The following is a 24,129-nucleotide window of genomic DNA, read 5'->3' as shown; positions in this document are numbered from 1 at the left end:
TTTATTGTTTAATAACTCTTTGACCTTGGACAAGATATTAAACTACTTTTTGCCTCATGTGTAAAGTGGTTAATATAACTTGTAAGGTTGTGATGTCGATTAACTTGAACGTATGAAAAGTTCTTAGAATTTATATAGCACTTGGCAAGCTATATAATTATCACTTATTGAACATTCATAGTATAATATGTATTCTCTTTCTTGATGCTAAATTTCTAGATTTCTGGAGATTGAGTGTTTTGGGGGTATTAACATGGTCTGTTATCAGTAGAGTCCTAGATACCTGCAACCTCTTCTGTAATTCTTTTTCCTCCAAGTCAGTGGTTCTCAGCCTTTCTTGTGCATTCGAATCACCCGGGAAGCTGTAATTAAACACCCCAATACCCCAGACACACCTGAGATTATCCCACTTGAAACAGAATCTGGAGGTACAGGAGGTGTTTTTCTTGCTCTTTGGTGCTGCTACCAATACCAAGGAAATTTGTAGCATTCCCTTTTCCCCAAATTCCCCAAATATATGGTTTAATATTCACATAAATGATTCTTCGAGCCAGGCGCACTCTCGGTAGTACTCCATACCTTGTCAGTACCAGTTAACAGATTCATCTCTGTTCTCCCAGTTGCAACCATCCTATCCTCTGACCATACCTCCCATCCTTCCAGTTCAATCTTTTTAGTGTTTCATCTCCAGCAACTCTTCTATTCTATTCGTTCCTATGTTAGTAGGTATCAAGACCGTTAGTGTTCATTCAGCCAGTAGCACCGGCTGTGGGATTAACTGCCAGTGTTACTGCCGGACACCTAGTGATTGACCTAATTGGAGGAGCAAACCTCACCCTAATGAGCGCCAGCCTACCAGGCTTTTATTTCATTTGTCATTCTCATTCTGCTTACTGTCCTTGGAGTTGCAGTAGCCCTAGTTCAAGCTTATGTATCTTCCCTATTTATTAGTAAGCCTTTCCCCGTGTGATGATACCTAATGACCCACGAAACGCAGGACCGTTGGTCCTGCCACCCTTTCACTAACCCACCTCCTTTACAGACTTGCTTGGCCTTTTCCTGACTTAACAGCCATGGCCCATAATTGTGATCATTCTTTTGCAAACCCTCTCAGATCTTTTGCCTCTCTTCCTTTCTATTGTGCTTTTCTGGCAAGGTCCCAAGCTTTGTTAAATCCAAATTCCTCTCACTCCACCTTTGCACCCAGGCAACGAAATTTATGCTAATTTGTCTCACTTAAAAACTGTACCTCTAACCCCAGTGGGGCTTTTAGTGCTGTCTGGAATTCCTCCTACATTTTTCCAGTCCATTTATTCTTCTGAATGACTCTTCCAAATGACTGGTTCACACTTCCTTCTCAAACTTCCAATATCATTTCCTTCTTCCTAACTCCCAGCTGATGACCATCCTTCGTGTTTCAAGGAGAACATATAAACTCTAAGGAGAGAAGTTGGCCCCAAGCTCCTGTCACCTCACACAACAACCTACCTGTGCTCCTCCTCCTTCACTAGTCTTTTCCTCCTGTTCCTATGGATGGGCTCTCTGTGCTCATTTCTAAAGCCAGCCCTCTTAGAGATCCCATCCTTATCTACCTGTTGGCTTTCTTTCCTCTTGCTCTTCTGCACCCAGCCCCTTAATGCCCCCCCCCCTCTTTTTCTACATGGACATTCCAGCAGGCTACAAACATCTGAGCAGAACTTTCCCTTGACCCCACACTCCTCCCTAGTTACCAGTTTGAATTGTCTATACTAGCTATGTGCACTTTCTACCCATTCTCTCTTAAATGCTTGACAGTCATGCTTTACCTCACCAAAGAGTGCTTTTTGAGGACGCTGTTGATGGGTGTGTCACTGGACCTAACAGTCAACTCTCAGACCTCCTTACTCACCGTGTCAGCACCATTTCACACAAGCTGATCACCTCTTTCTCCTTGTGCCACTCCCTTCACTAGGCTTCCGAGATACATGCTGTTTGGTCCTCAGTAGCATTTATTACTATCTGATGTAGTTCATTGTTTGTTGCTTATTTTGGCCCTCTAAAATGTAAGCTTCTGGAGAGCAAGGCCTTGGTTTGTTTTCTTTACTGCCTAGAACAGTGGCTGAAGCTTAATAATAGGCATCTGATAGCTGTTGTTGAATGAATGAATGAATGAATGTGAGCTTAACAAGGACTGCATGCTTACCAAATCTCTCCCCATTCCCAGCTCCTTTCCTTGTCGTCAGCTCTCACAGCCATTTCCTTCCTCTCTCTCAACCTTGTATTTCCTAACTTATTTTCCCTCTTCCCTACTCCGTTCCTATCATTTCCAGACCAAACCATCATCGGTGTGCTTGTGTTTCTGTGGGGTTCCAGTGTTTACGGAACATTTATTTATATCTGGTATAGGTGCAGATGGTCTATGGATCTGGGTTGAATGATGTTAGCATATAATGCTGAATTTATGTGCAGATTGAAAAAAATTAAAATTGTAAAAGAATAAGAGGAAATTAAGTCTCCCAGGGCTAAAATGATGATCTTCTAGGGTATCTAGGTTTCTCATTTTGTTACTACCCGGCTTCACACTTTACTGTCTCTGCCTCCTTCTAATGGAATTTCTCCTTCATTTTCTGCAAGGATTTTTAGAAGACAAGGAGAAGTCACCAAGCTCAAAAGACCCTTGTAACTTCAGTTCTGAGTTTATGGCTAATTAAGAGTAATCTTAGATTTTCATCACGGTTTTCCTCTGTGTCGATGTGCTGATGGGATGCTGGATGTGTATGAAAATTCCTTTTCAACTGGTCTTTTATTTATGGCTTCTACAGAACCTTGCCTCCTGGAATCCTTCAAATCCTGAATGTCTGTTGCTTGTGGTGAAGGAGCTTGTGCAACAGTATCACCAGTTCCAGTGCAGCCGCCTTCGTGAGAGCTCCCGCCTCATGTTTGAGTATCAGACGTTACTGGAAGAGCCGCAGTATGGAGAGAACATGGAAATTTATGCTGGGAAAAAAAACAACTGGGTAAGGATTTTCGAGAATGGGGAAAAAAAGGCACTTCATCTGTAATAAAATAATCAATTCAGCTATTCATTTATAGTAAACCCCAGCCATTTCCCTAGACAAGCGTGGTTTTAGTTGCCTGTATACTTTCTCATAATTCAGAGTTTGAAGGGACTTGAATGTTCATCTGGTTCATTGTGTTTCTCAAGTCATCTCCTGGGAAGTGTGTAAAATTCCGTCTCCCGTCCTCAGAGCCAGGTGTTCACACATCAGAGGTGGAACTTCAGGACCTGCCTGTATAACAGACCCCCCTGGACTGGGGTCTGGTGCAGGTCACAGAGGCCACGTTTTGAGATACAAGCGTCCCCTCCTTTTCAGTGTAGAACGTGTCAGTATCCCAGTCAGATCAGAGAGGTCAGTAACTCTGGCGGTAGCTAGCTTGTATGGAGCCTTTTATCATCTCTTTTTATAATTTTCCTACTTTGTAGGATCTTTTCATTTTTATATTTAGTTATAAAAATAGGGACCGCTTCAGGAGCTTGTGTCATCCTTGCCCAGGGGCCATGCTAATCTTCTCTGTATCGTTCCGGTTTTAGTGTTTGTGCTGCCCAGGCGTGCCCTGTAGGATCTTTTTAAAATGCAAGTCAGGTCACATCTCTCCTCTGCGCACAACTTTCATCTCTTCTCCCTTTCTCGTGTCGCAAAAGCCCACGTCTTTCCCGTGGACGTGCAGAGGCCCTACGTGCTGCCGTCACCACCGTCCTCTACCCATCCTTGCTTCTCCCGCTTCATCTCTCACTCTCCCACCTAAAACTTTTCAAGTCCAGCCACACTGACACCCTTGCTGTGCTGCGCACACACAGGTGCGCTGCTGCCCTGGGGTCTTTGTGTACTTTTCCCTCCTCTGCCTTCTTTCCCCTAGATGTTCTCACGGCTGAACCCTTCCTTTTCGTTTTTCCCCTTGTGTCCTATTCTCTGCGTGCCTGTATTAACACCGCCTGTTTTTTTGAAAAGCAGCTTTCTTGAGGTACAGTTTCCTTAACCATAAATTCACCTGTTTTAAGTGTACAATTCAGTGATTTATAATACGTTTACCAAGTTGAGCAACCACGGTCTGGTTTGAGACTGGTTCCTTCACCCCGGTAAGATCCCTCACACCCATTTATGGGTAGTCCTTTTCCTACCCCAACCCCAGGAACTACTAAACTACTTTGTTTCTGTATAGACTTTCTTTTCATACAGTGGTATCGCACAATATGTAGACTTTTGTGACTGGCTTCTTAGGATGATATGTTTGGGATTCTTCCATATATCACTGGTTCATGTCTTTTTATGGCTAGGTAATTTTCCATTTTAGACATGCCGCGTTATGTTTATCCATTCACCTGTTGATGGACATTTGAGTCGTTGCCACTTTTTGACTATTATTATTATTATTATTTTGGATGCAAAAAGGTGGTTTTATTAAAGCATGGGGACAGGACCCGTGGGCAGAAAGAGCTGCTCCACTTTTTGACCATTATGAATAATGCTGCTGTAAACATTCACATGCAAGTTTTTGTAACACCCCATTTTTAAATCACATCTCACACACCCCCACCTTTACTCTGCTCTACTTTTTTTTTTTTTGGCAACTCTTTTTAACATACCACGTGATTAACATGTTGTGTTAATATATGTTGCTGCATAAAGTAATCGTTCCAGAATTTAGTGGCTTAAAGCAACCACATTTATTATCATTGTCTTTGTTTGTCAGGAATCTGTGTAGACCCTGTGCTTCAGGGTCTCTCAGAAGCTGAACCCAAGGTGGTGGTCAGGGCTGCAGTCACCTCGAGGCTCAACTGGAGATGGATCCATTCCGAGTTCACTCATGTGGCCGTTGGTACCATTCAGTTCCTTGCAGGCCGTTGGATTGAGGGTCTTGGTTCAGTGCTGGCTGTTGGCCGGGACCGCCCTCAGTTCCTCACCTCTTCACAAGGCCTCTCCACAGGGCAGCTCATAAGGTGGCAGCTGGCTTCACCAGAGCAAGCAAGCAGGAGAGATCAAGAGTGTGTGAGCAAGACAGACGTCATAGTCTTTATAACCTGATCTTGGAAGTGACATCTTATCACGTTTTCTATGTTCTGTTAAGTCCAGTCCACACACAGGGAAGGAATTACCCGAGAGTGTGAATACCCGGAACCATTGGGAGACACTTAGAAATAGTCTACCGCACTCATTTATTACGCTTATTGTTTGTGCGTCTTTCCCCACCGACATGTAGAATTTCATGAAGGCAAGGATCTTTGCTCTGTTCACTGTTGTATCAGAAACACCTGGAACAGTGCCGACCACATTGTTTACATTCTATAAACATTGTTGAATGAGTGAGTTAATAAAGTTGGTTTAGTTAAGCATAAAATAACTTGCAGGTTCCCTTCTCTGCGTTTGTTCTTTTAGGTTTCACTTAGCCTGCCTTTTCTTATTAAATATGGCTCCTCCCCTTTTATTCTTTAGCCTTTTCTTAAAGGACGTGTTTCCCAAGGTCTTATGCCATGATTATTGCCTTTGAATCAGTAGGTCTAAAATTTATTCTTGTTGCAAACCATCTTTTTTGTTCTGTCCAAAGTTTAATAAAAAACCTATTTTGCTTATTTTATTGTGGTAAAAGACACATCAAATTTAATTTACCATCTTCACCATTTCTAAGTATACGGTTTAACAGTGTGGAGTATATTTGCCTTGTTTTGCAACGGATTTCTAGAACTTTTTCATCTTATAAAACTGAAACTCTATACTCATTAAGTACCAGTTTCCTTTCCTTCTAGCCCTTGGCAACTGCCTTTCTACTTTCTGTTTCTATCATTCTGAGTCTTTTAGATTCTTCAAATAAGTGGAGTCATGCAGCATGTGTCCTTTTGTGACTGGCTTATTTCATTTAGCATGGTGTCTCTGAGGTTCATGCAGCTTGTAGTGTGTTTAAATTGCATCCCTTTTTAAGATCGAATAGTGTTCCATTGTAAGTATGTACACATTTTGTTTATCCATATACCCGTTGATGGACGTTTATGTTGCTTCCACCCCTTGGCTATTGTGAATAAAGCTGTATTGTATAAGGGCATGCTCATATCTTTTCACTGCTTTGAATTGTTTTGATTATATCCCCAAGGGTGGCATTGCTGGACCATCTTGCTAATGTTATCTTTAAGTCTTGAAAAACCGCCTTACTGTTTTTCATAAAGGCTGCACCATTTTCAGTTTCCATCAACATTGCGGAGTTTAAGGTTTTAAACTATTGGTTATTTTGAAATTTGAATCTGTTCACGTGGATAGTAAGGAAAACTTTGTTGAAGTTAGTTTATCCTCTAGTCCTAGCATTTCTTCTTATTGAGTAATCATCATATTTCTCTTCTCAAAAACAGATGTTAGGTTAATTTGGCATGACTTCTTCGTGAACCTGTGTTGTCTTTAGTGCTGATAGACTCATTTGAAAATGAGAATCACTTCAGACTTTAGTTTTTTTAGTCTTTGGTTTTTAGGATTTTCCTTCCCACCCAATTCACCCTCTGAATATTAACGTTGAATTTAAATATATCTAGTTTTATGGCACCTTTTCTGATCCAAAAGGTTTTTAAATTATAGTTGACCTTTAAACAACACGTAGTTAGGGTCACCGTCTTTCTTCCCCTCCCCCCATGCAGTCACAAATCTGTGTGTAACTTTGGACCTCTCCAGAACTTAACTACTAATAGCCTCCTGTTGACCAGAAGCTTCACTGCTAACATAAACAGTCAATTAACACATACTTTGTATGTTATATGTATTATGTACTGTATTCTTATGATGAAGTAAGCTAGAAAAAAGAAGATATTAAGAAAATCATAAGGAAGAGAAAATACATTTATAGTCCTGTACTGTATTTATTGAAAAATATCTCCATGTAAGTGGACCCATGCCGTTCAAACCTGTGTTCAAGGGTCAACTGTGTATTCACTGGCTCAGCTAATACTCAACTTGTAGTCCATGTAGCTATTGGAGTTTAAATTCATTTAAAGCAGCTAGACAGTTTGAATTTATAGTGTTTTAAAAACTCTGTATTTAATGTTACTGATTCTCCATTCTTCACTTAAAAAACCTACTACTGCTCTACTCACCCCAGTTTATTTTGATTTATTATTGAGTACTTTGTAAGCATTAGGGCAATGGGTATGGATTTAGGGAAAGTAAAGAAACTGAGAATCCCATGACAAGGCAAGGTGGGTAGTTAGAGGTCAAGCTTACAGCAAAGCAGACCTAGAGAAGGCCTAGTAGAAGTGGGAGCTGAGACTATAAAATAAATATATAGGCATATGAGTTAGTTACTGGTCAAGGAACAGAATATAAGGTGTCTTGAGGGATGAAACACACTGAAGTTTGGCATACTGGTTCAGGAATGCATTAAAGGACAGTCTGCTAATGGAATCCAAAACTAGACCAAGAATCTGGACAATAAACACAAGGCCCTGGCAGAAAGAAAGGAACTTGATTTTGAGCCAAGATTTTTTGAATCAGGGATTGTATGAGTTTCCTATTGCTACTGTAAAAAATTTCTATAAACTTGGTGGCTTAAAACTACACAAATGTATTATGTTCTAGTTCTGGAGGTCAAAAGTAGGAAATGGGTCTCCATGGGCTAAAGTCAAGGTATTGGCAAGGCTGTGTTCCATTTGGAGATGGAACACAGTCTCTACAGGAGACTGTTTCAGGGTACTTAAGAAACTGGCAGATGTGCTCTCAGAGATATCTCGGAGATACTATGGAGAAGCAGAAAGATCTTAGAAGACTGCAGAAAGAAAAAACATTCTGTTGATTTTTGAAAGAAATGACACTCAGGTCTTTAATGACACTCAGGATGATTTGCAGACATTTACATAAGAACGCGATAGTCCCTTGGAACAAAAGTTGGGTAACCAAGAAATAGTCATGGCAATTTGTTTTACCCTTTTAAGGAAGGTGGATGTCATTGACTTAGATTATCTCATTTTTCTTTTTTTTTTTTAATTTTTTCAATGTTTATTTATTTTTAAGAGACAGGGACACAACATGAGTGGGGGAGGGGCAGAGAGAGATGGAGACACAGAATCCGAAGCAGGCTCCAGGCTCTGAGCCCAGCTCGCGGGGCTCGAACTCACGAGCCGTGAGATCATGACCTGAGCCGAAGTCGGATGCTCAACCAAATGAGCCACCCAGGTGCCCTTCATTTTTCATTCTCCCTTAATATTCTACTGACAGCATGTTCCTTTCTTAGGCATTTGAATATGTGGAAGAACTACACCTAAAAGATTGGATATAACTCTTGTCAGCCATCAGGTGTCTTGTGGAATGTCACAGGGATTCTCTTTTGGGCCTATTTTCTCACTGTTTTATTAGGACATTGAAAGGCACGCTTTTTAGGCTTTCTCATAACACAGAGTTTGAAAAGGTGGTTGCTCTGAAAGACTACAGAATCTATTTAAAATTATTTTTAGGCACTGAATGCTGTACCGGCCCCACAAGATGCAATTTTAATAGGGCTAAGCCAGTGCAGGACTGATGTACATTTATGGAAAGTCTGCTCTGCTAGTTTTGGGCTACAAGGGCCGTATACCAGCCACAGCTTTTGCTCTTGAAGGTGTTAAAATCCAATTGAGAAGGCTCTGTACATATTTGTGAAAAATGAAGGAGCAGTGCCGGATAGATGGTCTCAAGTGTAAGAATTTAGAAGACCCGACCACTGAGGAGCAGAGTGACTGTGGAAAGCTGTCACTGATGAACTGGAACTGGCCAAGCCCACAAGGGACAGTGGGCACAGCATGATAGGTAGAGGAGGTCAGTGAATGGTTGGAGAACAACTTAGGAGCATGACATACATGAGGAACAAGAATTGTAAGCACACATTCTGGTTTACTGGTCAGTAAATCCGATCTATTATCGCTTAGTGCAATACTGAAGCGTGAAGACTTTTGTATGAAATACATTGATGTTGGGGCGCCTGGGTGGCGCAGTCGGTTAAGCGTCCGACTTCGGCCAGGTCACGATCTTGCGGTCCGTGAGTTCGAGCCCCGCGTCGGGCTCTGGGCTGATGGCTCAGAGCCTGGAGCCTGTTTCCGATTCTGTGTCTCCCTCTCTCTCTGCCCCTCCCCCGTTCATGCTCTGTCTCTCTCTGTCCCAAAAATAAATAAACGTTAAAAAAAAAAAAAAATGAAATACATTGATGTTTATTAATTAAAACATTAATATTAATATGCTCTCTAACTAAACCACCATAAGATTGATATATTCTTCCTGGCCTAAATATAAGTCCATTTATTTTGGTTCTCCTGATCCGACTGTCCATCTGATAAGTACCCTCTGTAATGAATCCAAGAGTATATGTAAGTATTTAATACCTTTGGATTACAAGATCCTGTATTCTTTTGAGAGGATGGTGACTGCTTGCCTTCACCGTTGTCATCATTGAACTTTTCTTTCTGCCACATAATTTACATTCTTAACTTTCCATTTCTGTTATTAAAGTGTGAGGCTCTTAAAAACCTGAGATGCCTCCTCCATTTTATTGTCATCTGGCAAAAAGAAAATTTCAGTAGCCATGTAGAAGAGGGAGAGGGTTCTAATTTCTCATCAACATTCTGGCAAGTCTGATAATTTGAAATACAGTGTTCCCTCCATATCACCTCAAAGATGGTCTCCCCCCCCCCGCCCCAAACTTCCATTTAGAAGGTTTCAGCAACTGCACACTTGGAGGTAAACATTTGAAAGAAAACCAACAAAAACCCTCTGCTCTTTGCCTTTGTCTTTTTATGAAGCCCTTTCTCTTATTGCCTTGCCCATCTCCTTTAATGAATGAGTAGATGTTAGTTTTGAACATTGCATTCTTTGTCTATGGTGGTTTTGTAATTTTTAGTAAACACTTTTTTTAAATCTGGAGAAAACAGAGGATACATTAGAATGTAAGCTTATGTGTTCAGAATAAACAATTCTTTTTTTAAAAAAGTTTATTTACTTATTAGAGAGAGGGGTGGGGGGAGGGACAGAGAGGATGAGAGAGAGTCCCAAGCAGCTCTGCACTGTCAGCACAGAGCCCAGCGAGGGGCTTGAACTCACAAACCGTGAGATCATGACCTGAGCCGATATCAAGAGTCAGATGCTTAACTGACTGAGCCACCCAAGCATCCCCAGAATAAACAACTCTTATATGTGCCTGCATGGTCAGAGTTTTTTTTAAAGGTTTGTTTGTTTGTTTGTTTGTTTATTTATGACTATAAATTCACAAGAGGGTATAAAATAGTAGAGAGATCTTGCATACCCTTCACTGAGTTTCCTCCAGTGGTTACATTTTACATAATGATAGTAAAGTATGGAAACTAAGAAATTGACGTTGGTACAATGTATGTGTTTGCCATTTTACCACATGCATCATTTCCTGGTAACTACCAGTGCAGTCAAGAGGCAAAACTATTCCTCACCACAAAGATCTCCCTTCTGCTACCTCTTTAAGCAGAGTTAGTGTTAAGATTAGAATTTTAATTTTGATGAATGCCACAACATAAGCCACAGGTATAAAATCATATATACTGTTTTGATACAGTATATCAAAATAAAGGTACATTATACATTTTCTCATTGGGTAAAGCCTAAGGTCTCATTTTAAATTATGTATATTGACTGCCTTGTCAGTATTTCCTGCATGGGTCTGTTGTGTCTAAAGAACCAGTGTTTGTTAACTTTAACAAAGCACCATAAAGAAGTTTGTGAATTTTTCTTTGACTAATTCCCAGAACTCAAAGTTAGTTATCGTACCTCATATTTTTATCAAAGACATTTTTCTTTCCTGCTATGAAATGAATGTTTTGAGATGTTCTGCAACCACTTATTTTAACATAGTTTACATATTAAAGAATACCAGTGGGTGATCTGTGAGATAAAAGTTTTTTGGCAACAGATTTTTTTTCCTTTTGTGGGTATTTTCTTAATAATGGCATATACTTACATAATGGAGAATGTGAAGCAATTATTTTTTTTTTCGTTATTATAGTTGACCCCAAATGCCAGTAAGATTTTAGGAATCTGTGGCTTATAAATTAAACTCTGGCAGCATTTAAAACTACCGTGCAGAAAAGAAAGGAGCTGTTCTAGGAGGAGCTCCTCATTTGAGTTAATGACCTAGGCTTCTGTCATCTCATCCTGCTGTGATGTTACGTTTGAAGGGAAAGTATGTGAGCAGTGTTAAAAAATAAACAGGGATATTAAAACTTTTGAGAGTTTATTTGAGTAAACATCAACTTGACGTGGTTAGGAGCATTCTACTGACAAAAGCTAGGGGCAGGGTTTTTGTAGAGAAAACACCGAAGCAAAGCAGGGAATTTGGCTATAGCCTAAGTGCTCGCATTATCTGGGAAAGCCTAGTTGGCTGTTTGTGACTGATTGTTCCTGATAATTTTGAGGCATTTCTAGGAAATGACTGGCTGAGATTTCAGTTTGCTTAAGTCACCTACCAAGGTGTTAGAACCACCTCAGTCTAATGGCCTCCTTGTTTGGTTACTTTTATAGCAGTATGTGTTGGAGTTTCAGGTCCTTCTGGGCAGAGGCCATTTGGAAGTGTGTTGGAGAGAGAGTGATCTGGGAGGTGGGAGCTTCAGATTCTAATCCTGTCATTAGTTTTGTGTACGTGTGACTATAGATTTTCTCTTTGTCACTTTCCTGGAGTAACTTCCCTGTCACCCAGCCTTGGGACAAAGGTAAATTAGATCCTGTGCGTAGGAAGCAAACAGAATTGAGCAAACATGGGGTTATGTAATACAAAGTATTGTTATTATTAGCCTTCTTTTGTAAATAGTTGAAATGAATTATGATAGTAGGGGCTCAATACATTCTAGGTTAGTGATTGTTCCTGTATTATCTCTGAATATGCTGTTCATCATAAAGTACCATATGTGGACCAGTAGAAGTTGATGCCACTAAGATGCAGGTAAGGAATGGAAAGTAAGGTGAGAGGGAAAATTAGTTTTTAAATTTTTTTTTTTAACGTTTGTTTATTATCGAGAGACAGAGAGACACAGAGCGTGAGCAGAGGAGGGGCAGAGAGAGGGGGAAACACAGAATCCGAAGCAGGCTCCAGGCTCTGAGCCGTCAGCACAGAGCCCGACGTGGGGCTCGAACTCACAAACTGCGAGATCATGACCTGAGCCGAAGTTGGTCTCTCAACCAACTGAGCCACCCAGGCGCCCCCAAAATTAGTTTTTAATAGAGACAGAGGTGCTTATGTTTCCGGGAGCAGTTCTGATGGCATTCGGAGCAGAGGAGAGCACATTGCAGGGTGTCAGGAATGCAGGTGGAGAAAACGAAGTAGGGACAGTAGGTTTAGGCAGCATTTGGTGGAGGAAAAAACGAATCATCTGGAAGAGGCAGTGGGGTCCCATGATCACTCCCCGCTGACCGGACGACAGGTGTCAGCCTTCCTGTTAGGAACGTTTGGTAGCTCAAGCAGATCTTCAGGTATTTGTCACAGAGAGAATCTAACTTGACGTGGAGGTTAGTATTGGAAAAATGTCTGGGACGGCTCGGCCCAACACGAGAGCTGCCAGCCAGCCATACACACGTGGCTGTTGAGCACCTGCAGTGTTACTCGGAACTGGGATGGAAGCAAATGCAAGATATAAACCAGAATTTGAAGAATTTCGTACCCCAAAATGATCTCATTACCAATTTTTATATTGATTCCATGTGGAAATGGGAGTATTTTAGATATATTGGGATATGGCATTAAAATTGATCTCGCTTGTTTCCCTTACCTTTTTATTTTTATTATTTAAAAAAATTTTTTTAACGTTTATTTATTTTTGAGACAGAGAGAGACCGAGCATGAACGGGAGGGGCAGAGAGAGAGGGAGACACAGGCTCCAGGCTCTGAGCCGTCAGCACAGAGCCCGACGCGGGGCTCGAACTCACGGACCGCGAGATCATGACCTGGGCCGAAGTCGGCCGCTTAACCGACTGAGCCACCCAGGCACCCCTCTCTTAACCTTTTTAAATGTGGCTATTAGAAAATACTAAAAATCTTACACATGCATGTGTAGCTTACGTTTGTGTGTTGTGTCTCCCTTCTCTTGGATAGCACTGGTCTAGAATGGTGGAAGAGGAGGGCCAGAGTGCTACGAGGGGGATCAAAATATCTGGAGGGTCAGAAAGCGCGTGGCCCTTTTACCTTGGCGGTGAGGATGGAGTAGGTGTTCTGGTGATGCTCGTCAGCAGGGGATCCTTCTCTCATAATCGTCTTTCAATTTATTCTGCTTGGGAGTTATGCCCTGGCGGCACTTGACTTGGAGACAGGGATAAACTTGTGCTCCTTTGAAAAGGGTGTGGTGTGGGTATCAGCTGTGTTACACACACTTCTAGGAAGTGACAGATTTGTTTGTTTTTGTTTTTAACCACATGGAACTATTATGAGTTGAACATTATTTAAAATAAATGAACCCATGACAGGGGCTCACATTTTTATTGTTTTTGTAATGGATTTGTTAATATCGAATTCTGACCTGAATGTCAGTAGGAGTACTTGGGATCTTGCCCTCAGTAGTGTTCTTGCCCTCTATCTGATCTTGCCCTCAGATTTTGACTCGATTCCTAAGAAGTGGTATGTGTGTGCCCCTAAATTACTTTATACCTGTAGACGTTAAAGGTGAGTGTGAATAGCTTTTTCAGTTTTACTGACATTTGAAAGGAATTTTATTTTGTTTTTTAAATAATAGAACTGTCAGTAGGAAGTTCACATTTCTTTTAGCAGCAGGATGCATTAAGTGGAGAAGACCTGGTTTTATGGAAGCAGATGAAGCACAGAGGAAATCCTTTCCATTTCCTTTGCCTGTACCTTGGAGAGCAGCGTGTGAGGAAGGACGGGGATCGTGCCACGTGCCTCTGTTTGGGAGGCCACTTGTTTGTTCTGAAATGTTGGGTGCCTTGCCCTGTTTCCTAGGTGGCCACTTAGATGTAGGGAGCACCCTTTGCACAGATTTCTCAGCGTAAAGGGGTCTGCGGGGGACATCAGAGAACCAGCTGCCCCGGATTTTTTTTTTTTTTTTGAGTAGGCTTCACGCCCAGCGTGGAGCCCAGCACAGGGCTTGAACTCACAAGGCTGAGATCAAGACCTTGGCTGAGATCCAGGGTACGACGCTTAACTGACTGAGCCACCCAGGCGACCCTTCCCGAGTTGTTAATGCTTTTTTTCCGTGTAGTAAAAGGGAAAAGGTGAAGGATCCTGTGTTCGAAGTGTTCTGTGAGACAACCCCTCAGATCGTCTTATGGCTTTGGGGGAGAGTGCACATAACTTAATCCCCCCACTCCTAAAAGGTTTCCTAGTTTTTCAGTTATTTCTAGTGAATTTATGGTGTCCCTAGCTGTTTTACCGTGAAGAACTCTGGAGGTAGTGCTGATTAGTTCAGAAGGCGCATAAACCAAACAGAATTCTTGCCTGGGAATGTGGAGATGGCACTGAGAGAGTGAGCTTAGCCTCCTTGTGAGTAACTGGTGTGTCACATGTAAATTTTTTCTCATATTATCTAGTCAAAGGAATGAGAAAGTGGTAGTTGGAGAGAAGGATGAAGCACAGAGTAGAGATAAGACCAGGACAAACAGCTCAAGGTGTTCAAGTCTTTCGAACTGAGGCTGGGCTGCGTTTTAGCCTTAGATTCCATGAGAAACCTCAGATCCTTGTAAGAAATTATCTTTCATTTGCTCAGTGAGTTTGAAATGGAATTCTGTTACCTAAAATGAGGAGTCCTAACTCCATGACTTCCACAGGATCCAGTGAATATCTGTCAGAACATCACATCGTAATATTTTGTTTGTCTCGTCAAAATAGACTTTAAGCTCCATGAGGACAGAGGCTGTATTTTGTTTGTCTTAAGATCTCCATCACCTGACCTGGCACTTGGCACAGTAGGTGTTCAGGAAATGTTTGTTGAATGAATGAATGGATGGATGGATGGATGGATGGATGAGTGAAGGCATGAATTAGGAGCATCTCATTATGCACACTTTGGACTGTAAATTTCTTTTTAAAAGTTTTTGAGTGAATAATATATTCATATTGTTGAAACATCAAAATCTGTTAAAAGATATGTAGGGAAAAGTCTCTCTCCCATCATTGTCCAATATCCACCCAAATCAGGACCGTCTTCCTTTCCTTTCCCATCCCACGTAAGCACTGCTATAGCTTTCTTCTAGTGTACCTTTTGAGTTCCTTTATGCGCGTAGAAGCAAATACAAATACAGACACTTGTATATATGTGTGTATGTGTGTATATATGTGTGTATATATATGTGTATATATGTGTGTATGTGTGTATATATGTGTGTATATATATGTGTATATATGTGTGTATGTGTGTATATATGTGTGTATATATATGTGTATATACACACACATTCCCCCCTTTCAATGCAAGTGGTAACATGTATCACACACCGTGCTTGGCAGCTTTGCTTTTGATTTGATACAGCTCCGAGTTTCTTTCCTGAATAAGCACACAGAGAGCGCCTTCATCCTTGTACCCGTCATCCTTGTACCCGCCATTTTGTGTGTGTCCAAGTATGTCTGTAAGATAAATAATTAGAAGGGGAATGGCTGGATCCAGGTTTATGTGTGTTTATAATTTTGTCTGTAAAATGCCCTCCATGCAGTTCATTCTAGTTTATTAACCCAGCAGCAGTACATAACGTTAGGTGGTTGTTTCTCCACACTGTTGCCAACAGTGTGTTAACATATTCGAAGATTTCTGTCAAGCTCCACTTTGCAGAATGGCCTGGTAGCTCCTCTTGGACTAACCCTTCCACAAGTAGCAGCTGTCAGCTCTGGGCAGAACATAAAGCCATGTGCCTCAAGGTGCTGGGTAGTGATTGAAAGCAGTCAGATACCGGATGGGGGTTGATACTTGGAAGAGGCAAAGGCAGAGCTAACAGGACAACATCAAAACATCGAACATACATGAATGTGGAGTCCCAAAGGAGAGGAGAGGAGAAAAAGAGGGAGCAGGGAAATATTTGATGAAATAATGCCTAGGTATATCCAAGTATGGCAAAAGACATACATTTACAGATTCAAGAATCTCAACAAACCCTAACTAACCAAGACAAATGCAAGTCAGAATACTGAAAACCACACATAAAGGGAAAATCTTAAGTGGTCACAGAAAACTGGCACTTTATTTGTAGGTGAGTAGTTAACTTGAGTCAACGCTGACTTTTCATCAAAAACAGCGGAGGTGAGAACACAGTGCAGCGACATCTATGAAGTGCTGATGGATTTCTGCCAAGCTGTTTGGTAAAAAATGATAATTTGTATTCCTTTTGTTATGAATAAGGGTATGCATTTTTTCATGTTTCAGACTGTATTTCTTTTCTGTATATTCTTTGCTTGTTTTTCTTGGGGTTTTCATCTTTTTTTCTTCATTAAGGTCATTAGCTTTTTGTGGTAGAGTCACAAAGACATTTTCCTCTGTCAGTTGTCTTCTGACTTCGCTGATGGTGGTTATTTGCCATCCACGAAATCTTTCTATTCAGGCTGTCAAGCTTATTTGTCTTTTCCCTTTTGGCTTCTGAATTTGGAGTCGGATTTGAAAGGCATTCCCTACTGCAAGGTTATAAAGATACTCATCAGTGTTTTCCTCCTTAAGGTTTCAGCTTTTACACTGAAATTCTTAATCTACTTGGGCTTTATCCTCATCTATGATATGAGATGTGGATCTAACTTTATTCCTAGATGATGATGCAGTTGTCCCACATCACCAATCATAACACTAAATGTATTTGGCTTATTTCTGGACTTATTTTCTGTTTGATTTAGCTACAGTATTACCCTGCTGTAATTACTGTGTTCTCACTCTCCGGTGTAGTTAGCCCTTCTGCTTTGCTTCCTTGAAGTTTTCCTAGCTGGTATTAATTGCTTATTTTTCTGTGGGGTCTAAGGACCTGGCTTTCTAAGAGTTCCCTCAGAGTAATGAGCCCCAAAGTGTAGACAGAGTTTTCACAGGTTGTAATTTATAAAAGCATTATTTTGATGAGTTTCTGAGTCGCTCCCTAGATGATAAGCTGTAAGAGGGCAGGGGCCATGTCTCTTTTCCTCATTATATTTGCAGTACCTAATATAGGGCCTGACACATTTTAGGCTCTTAACCCATAGTGATGAATGGGGAATGAATCTTGAGCTCTGACTCTTTATTGCTCTTTCAAAGGCTGTAGGCAAGTTTCTTGACTGTTTTAGGCCTAAATTTTCTCATTTCTAAAATAGGAACAAGTGAATTATATCTATAGAACAGGGTTTTGGGATAATTAAATAATATAGCTTAGAAAACATTTGGTAAAGAATGAGATGTTATGAAATCCTCGTTAGACTGGCTTTGGCTTTCCTTTTCACGTGCGATGAGTAATTATGCATTTGCCAAGGAATAGTCTCCAGACTTAGGCTATTCGTTGTCAGAGTCCATTTGAAGAATCGCCATCAGACTGTCATCCTGTTAAAGTTGTAGTCCTTCTCTTCCTCCTCCTCTTCCTCTTCTTCCTCCCTCTCCTCTTCCTCCTCCTCCTCCTCCTTCTTTTTTGATGTTTATTTATTTATTTTGAGAGACAGAGAACACAAGCAGGGGAGGAGCAGAGAGAGGGGGAGAGAGAATTTCAAGAAGGATCTGTGCCATCAGCGCAGTGCCCGATGCAGGGCTCAATCTCATGACCCATGAGATCATGACCTGAGCTGAAATCAAGAGTTGGGCGCCCAACTGACTGAGCCATCCGGGTGCTCCAAAGTCATAGTCATTCTTGAGTGTTTCTTAGCTTTTAGCTGTCTAAGTGATAGAAGCAGTCAATTTCAGATGACAGCTTGTTTGTTGACAAAGGAACAACCTCTAAGAAAGGAAGTCAAATTTCCCTTTACATAGCAACCTGGGTTTGGAGCCCATTCTGCACAAGATGTCTGCCTGTCACTACCTGTCACACGACATAGCCGCTATTACCAGAAGAAAAGTTAGATTTAATAAATTGCCAAAACTCAGAGTCTTATTAGTTTAAGTTACTTGCCAGTGTACTACAACTTGAAAAAAAAGGAAGGATGCACATATTTATTGCTAAACTGGGGAAATTGCCATGAAGGCAGTTGGCAGAACGGCTGACATTTTCACAGTCAGAGGTCAGATAATTTTCTACATCTATCCAAGAGAAGGTTTGACCAAGGACTGACAAAAAAATCAAATTATTCTGTTCACTTGGCTGCATCTAAATGTCTCATTTTCAGCTTACAGGAAAGATTGCTATGGAAGCAATCTTTGACGTGACAACAGCGTGACCGTAAATTGCTTGAATAACTGTTGGAACTTCGAATATAAAAACACAGAAAAAGTCATCTGAGGTAGAACTCAGAAAGGATTTTTCACTTATGGTTTACTCCTTATATAATTTATGGTTCAAATTTTATATTAAGGTATGTTTTAAATCAGCATTTACTTAGTTACACAGAAAGAGATGACGTCCAGGTTACAAGGAAAATCAGTGGCAGAACTGAAAGCTGAATTCTTGAGTTGTAGTTTCCAGCACTTCCAACACTGTGAGAAACAAGTGCTAAGCTTTCTTTCTTCTCTCAATGGCAAAATAAAGACTGTACGGTCAGCTTGAAAGTTGGAGATCAAAAAACGCTTTCTGCGGTTTGCAGAGAGCCAAATTTCCTTTCACAGTCTCAAGTTTCTCGTGTTACGAGTTTAGTTGTGCAAATCAGCCCATTGCTGATAAACACAAACTCCTCTTAGTCCTTGGACCCACATGCCTTTTATTATTAATTTAGTCGTGTAAATCAGTCTTTTGCCAATAAACATAAATTTATATTAGCTCTAGGATCAACATTTTGAGAGGGGATAAAGTAGGGATTGTCTGAGCGTTTTAAAAGGAATGTTGGTCTAAAATAGCTGGTAGAATAAAAATATATTGTACAAACTAAAATAGGGCAAAAGAGCTAAAATGCAGTGCATGGACTAAAATAACTAGCAGTTCACATGAGTCCAAGTGCTAAATACGTAATTATATTTCCCATTACCTTATATGTACAAGACTTGTTTTAATTTTTAAATCGTACATTTTATTCCTTTCATTGTTTTTTTTCCCCTAAATATAGATGAGCCATTGGGTGTAACAATGTGAACATTTTGAGATCGCCATTTTAACTTGGCTATCGCCATTTTAACAATGGCTATTTCTTGATTGGTTTGCTTCTCTAAACTGAAAATGAAGATGAATTGAGTTTGATTTATTATTGCCTATCCAGCCACCTCCCTTCCCCGACCTCTTCTAATCCCTTAGTACTTCTAAAAAACCTCTCTCTCTCAACATCCCCAGAAATGACTTACCCAATGTTCCACATAGATGAAGTAGTCACTTTAGTGTTCACTAATTTTATGAGCGATTGTTGCACGTCCTACTGGGGTTAGGAAAAGAGAGTTTCTGCATGAGCTTTGATCAGTATTAGTACTTGTTTGCTCCAGTAACATTGTCCTTCTTGTTCTTTCTCGAACATCTAGGGCCGCATCACCCCTTTTTATACTTCCTGTTTCCCTTGCCTGGGATGTTTTTCCCCCACATCCCACATGATTTTCTTCCTCACCTCTTTCACGGCTCTGCTCAGTTGTTACTTTGTCAGATTATTCTATAAAGAAGCTATACTTAACCGTCTGAGAGTTTTGAGCAAAGGGGGATCGTGATCTGACTAACATGTGAAAAGGGTTGCTGTGTGTATAGCGATGGAAGCAGACTGCTGGCAAACAAGGGCTGAGGCAGTTGGGGGTGATTGCAACTGTCTAGGCTAGAGGTAGCTGTGGCTCAGATCACGTGGTTGTGTGGTGGCGAGAAGGGGTTGGGGCTCAGGATCTCTTTTGAAGGCAGAGTCAGCAGGATTTGCTTGGATGTAGGACCTTGGATGTAGGACCTTGGATGTAGCACCTTGGATGTAGGACAAGCGAGAAAGAGAGGAGTCAAGATCTTGAGGTTTTTTGGCCTGAGGGATTGAAAGAATGGAATTGCCGTTTACTAAAATGAAGAATAAATATCAAAGGAGGGAAACCAAGGGTTTGGTTTTACTCACGATCGTTGGATACATGAAACAAGTTAGGAAAAGGTCTGGGCAGAGATAGAAAATTTGGGAATCATCAGCATGTAAAAGGTATTGAAAATCTTGAGCCTGGATGAGATCACCAAGGAAGTGTCAAGGAAGGAGAGAGATCTTGATCTGAGCTGTGGTGGTGTGCACCAGAGTTCAGAGGCCAGGAGACCGTAGGGGAGGCCAGTGAAGTAAAGAAGAACCAAGAGAGTGGGATCCTGGAAAGAAAGGGAAGAATGTAAGGAGTAATAATCAGCTATGTCAAAATGCCGCAGAGAGAACAAGTAATAAAATGAGGACAGAGAGATGACCATTGGGTTTGGCAGTGGGGAGGTCATTGGTGACCCTGATGGGCTGTGGGGGTTGGCTGGTGGGAAGGAAGGGCTGACAGGAGAGGGTTCCAGAGAGCATAGTAAAAGAAGAAATGTGTACGTTGAGTATAGACCAGTTCTTTACAGGAGATTGTTTTGTGAAGTTCAACAGAGAAATGAGATGGGACCTGAAGTGAGGTATGAAGTTAAGAAAGATTTTTTTTTTTTTTCAGAGAGAGGGCGCAAGTGAGCGGGGGGCAGAGAGAGGGAGAGAGAGAGAATCCCATGAGGGGCAGAGAGAGAGAGGGGGAGAGAGAGAAGCGGGGCTCACCGGAAGCAGGGCTTGGGCTCATCCAGTGCGGGGCCCAAACTAACGAGCTGTGAGACCATGACCGCGAGATCATGATGTTAGCTGAAGTTGGATGCTGAACTGACTGAGCCACCCAGGCACCCCCGGAAAGACTTTTTAAATGATGTTTGCATGCTGGTGGGAGTGAGTGGGTAAAGAGGGGAGAATTGCTTATATAGGAGAAAGAATGGGGATAGTGGTTGGGAATTTGTCTTCTTTGATGAATGTCCCTTACCCTGTGGCGCTCTACCAGCACCAAAGGAAGACTTTTCATTCTTCCCATAACCCCAAATTCCCACTGGGCCAGATACCCCTCTAATAAGCTCTCGTAGAAATCTGTAGTGTTACACGTTATCCCTATACTCACCTCTTTCAATGTAGGAGCCCCTGTGCTTAGGTCCAAAGAATCCCACTGACCAGGTGGTATTAATTGTAGAGTCCTCCAGTTGCTTAACAAAACACCAAGACCATACCTTTCTGGTCATCTTGGACTGTGATAAAATGTAAGAGTTTTAATAGGCTCTTTCACAAACCTTTTCCTTCCACCTACTGTGATGCAAGCTGTTTGTAGATCCTTAGGTGACTCTTAACTATTCTTTCAAGTAGCCTGCGTGTATTGGCATTGGGTACTGAGGATAGCTGCTCAGCACCAATGATTTTCCTTGTTTCTCACCACTGACATTTCTGGCGGCACAGTGGCTGCTGTGAGTCTATCTGGCTTGCCTCAGCTTTGAGTCTGTCCATTCAGTTCTCTCATTTCTGCTTTTTGTGTCATGGGGTTAGGCTTGTGGCAATGAGGAAGTGCTCCGTCCTTAGCTGGAGGTTGATGTAAGTTAAAAGATGTTATAAGCGGCAAAACAACAACTCCCATGTAGATGGTCGTTATCACTTTTATCTTTTGAGCTCAAGGTTTATATTTCTGTTTGCGTTTTCAAGGTTTTAGGTCAGAGTTTAAAAATTGCACCCAGTTGCTAGGGTCATTATAGAAAGGTGTGGTGACTGATGTGCAGTCTTCTGTAAGAGCTGTGCATGTGTGCTTGTGTGCCTTCATTCACTGACCCATAAAAAAATATTTGTAAATGCTTGCTATGTCTAAAGATGTGTTTTAGTAACCTGAGGTGCTTTTTTTTTTTTTTTTTTTTTTTAAGGGGGAAGGCAGTGGAGACATTGGGAGCTGTTTAGTGTTCACAAAATATAAAAAGGATAGAGACCCACTCTTTAGAGTAGTTCTAGATCATCCCTGGAGTTCTTTGTTCAGACAAGTTGTTATAGTGAAACCCAGTATGTCAAAATCCCAAGCTGAACTGCAGGCATGTAGTGAGAGAGGTTGAAAGACCCAGGATACCACCAGCTCAGCGCCCTTCCTTGTGACCTTTGCAGACAGGTTCCTTGGAACCCCGAGGTGTCAGCCCAACTGGAAAGACCCTTCTCCATACTGTGACAAAGTGTTTTTAAAAAAATGTGATGCCTTAGACTTTCCCGTCGTAAACAAAACAAAACAAAACAAACAAAAAACCCAAAAAAGAAAAAAACAACAACTTTGATTTCCCATCATCACAAAGTGAGAGGAACACTTTTTTCTTTTACATGATTTTTTTTTCTTTAAAGAAAAGTAAAAGCTATTTTTAGGCTTGGCTAAATGTTTTAATTCTGTAAACCTCTGTACATCTTTCCTATGGAAAGAGAATTGAGAGAATTACTGAAAAGTTATTAGTTGATGATGGATGCTAATAGACTGTCCAGGAGATTAGAATCTTATTTGGGGTACCTACTGATAGATTGCTTTATATTATAAGGGTAGAAGTTTGACCTATGTATGTATTTCCAGACATACTATAAGGCATGGTGATACATGTCAGTCATCCGTGAGTTATAAGTCTTAGCGAATTGGTCTGAATGCTTTAGTAAAAAGAAATGAATCAAAGGGACAGGTCTGTCTTTTTTGCTTGGATTAAAAAAAAATCATATATTCATGTATTTTTTTTTACACTTAAAAAAACCAAAAAGGTAATGCTACCTTGTAATTGTATTGCACATTAAAAATGCAGATTTAAAAAATTCTGATTGTGCTTTTAGTAGCTAATAATTTAATAATTCTTTTTGATCTTTCCCTACTTTTCCAACCTTCTTTTCTTGCTTGATGTTAGGAAACCCAAACTGAAAATGCCTCCAGTTTGAACAGGTTGAACTTGTGGCCTTGGTGATAATTGTTACTTTATAATCCATTTTTATTTTAATCTTATTATTATACCTTTTGTCCTACAGACTGGTGAATTTTCAGCTCGTTTCCTCTTGAAGTTGCCAGTGGATTTCAGCAATATTCCCACCTACCTTCTCAAGGTAAAAACATACGATATCAGTGTGAGAATGTAAATGAGCTTTTAAAGTAATTATTTGACTCTGAATATTTGTATGATTGGCTTGCCTGCATTTTGTTCAGATGATGAATTTATTAAAAATATTTACTATACAAAGATTACTGAGTTTGTTATCAAAAAGCTAAAATAGTAGCCCTAAAAGTAATTTCAAAATGAATTTTCCTTACAAAATAAAATCCATAATAAGTGAACTAAATTTGGGGAAAACAATCACTGTTAGTAATCTTATTGGGAGGAGAGACTGTCATGGAAGTTGTCTAAAAGGCATTCTTTGGGTAGGATTGCATATTAATTATTGTGTGCTAAAGGGCATCTCATTTTCCTTATTTATGTCAGTAGTTCATCTTAGGCACCTTCATTGTTGGGCTGTCCAGAATTGATTTAGACCAGTGTATATGGCATTCTTTTTTTTTTTTAATGTTTTTATTTATTTTTGAGAGACAGAGAGACAGCACAAGTCGGGGAGGGGCAGACAGAGGGAGACACAGAACCCGAAGCAGGCTCCAGGCTCTGAGCTGTCAGCACAGAGCCCAGTGTGGGGCTAGAATGCATGAACTGTGAGAACATGACCCGAGCTTAAGTCAGATGCTTAACTGACTGAGCCACCCAGGTGCCCCTATATGGCGTTCTTTAAAATGTGTTGCAGGCAAGGTGTGGCTGGGGGAGAGTCACTTTGGGCTGGGGTCTGCAGATGCTTTGCACATAAGAGGCAGAATCCCAGTGACTAGGTTGTGGTTAGCATGAAAGAAACCAAATGGACCAGGGAGCAGGTTTGAACAGAAAGTCGTAACACAAGGCCTAGGTTCATCACAAATGAGGATCTGGGTTGGGATTTAAGATATAGCTAGCTGCCCTCAGCCCTGTATTTCAGTGTGTAGTTGTATAGCTTTAGTCTAATGGAAGAGAAATGTCTGCCTTCCTAATTTGATCTTGTGCAGAGAGTTAATGGTATTTACAATCATTTAGAGAGAAAGAAACCTTGTACAAGTTT

At 40.9% G+C, this 24,129-nt stretch overlaps 1 protein-coding gene and 1 non-coding gene across 3 annotated transcripts in view; one reads left to right on the top strand and one right to left on the bottom strand.

The window, feature by feature from the left end:
* The window catches only part of BABAM2 (BRISC and BRCA1 A complex member 2), a 400,562-nt gene that overhangs the window by 117,406 nt on the left and 259,027 nt on the right, over positions 1-24,129 (top strand). For both annotated transcript variants that reach the window (XM_047069871.1, XM_047069870.1), the window contains exons 5-6: positions 2,802-2,996; positions 23,026-23,100. In XM_047069871.1, coding sequence (XP_046925827.1) covers positions 2,802-2,996; positions 23,026-23,100 — 270 coding nt within the window. The remainder of the gene's footprint in view (positions 1-2,801; positions 2,997-23,025; positions 23,101-24,129) is intronic.
* LOC124504425 (U6 spliceosomal RNA) lies at positions 3,491-3,595 on the bottom strand. Its single transcript, XR_006960407.1, has one exon. It is a non-coding gene; the product is annotated as a U6 spliceosomal RNA (small nuclear RNA).

Source organism: Lynx rufus, unplaced genomic scaffold (assembly GCF_022079265.1).
Source record: "Lynx rufus isolate CCGP_SWC_20201006 ecotype Redwood Valley unplaced genomic scaffold, mLynRuf1.p SCAF_8, whole genome shotgun sequence".
Lineage (NCBI taxonomy): Eukaryota > Metazoa > Chordata > Mammalia > Carnivora > Felidae > Lynx > Lynx rufus.
Note: the sequence above shows the minus strand (reverse complement) of the source record. Positions and strands in the feature narration are given on the sequence as shown.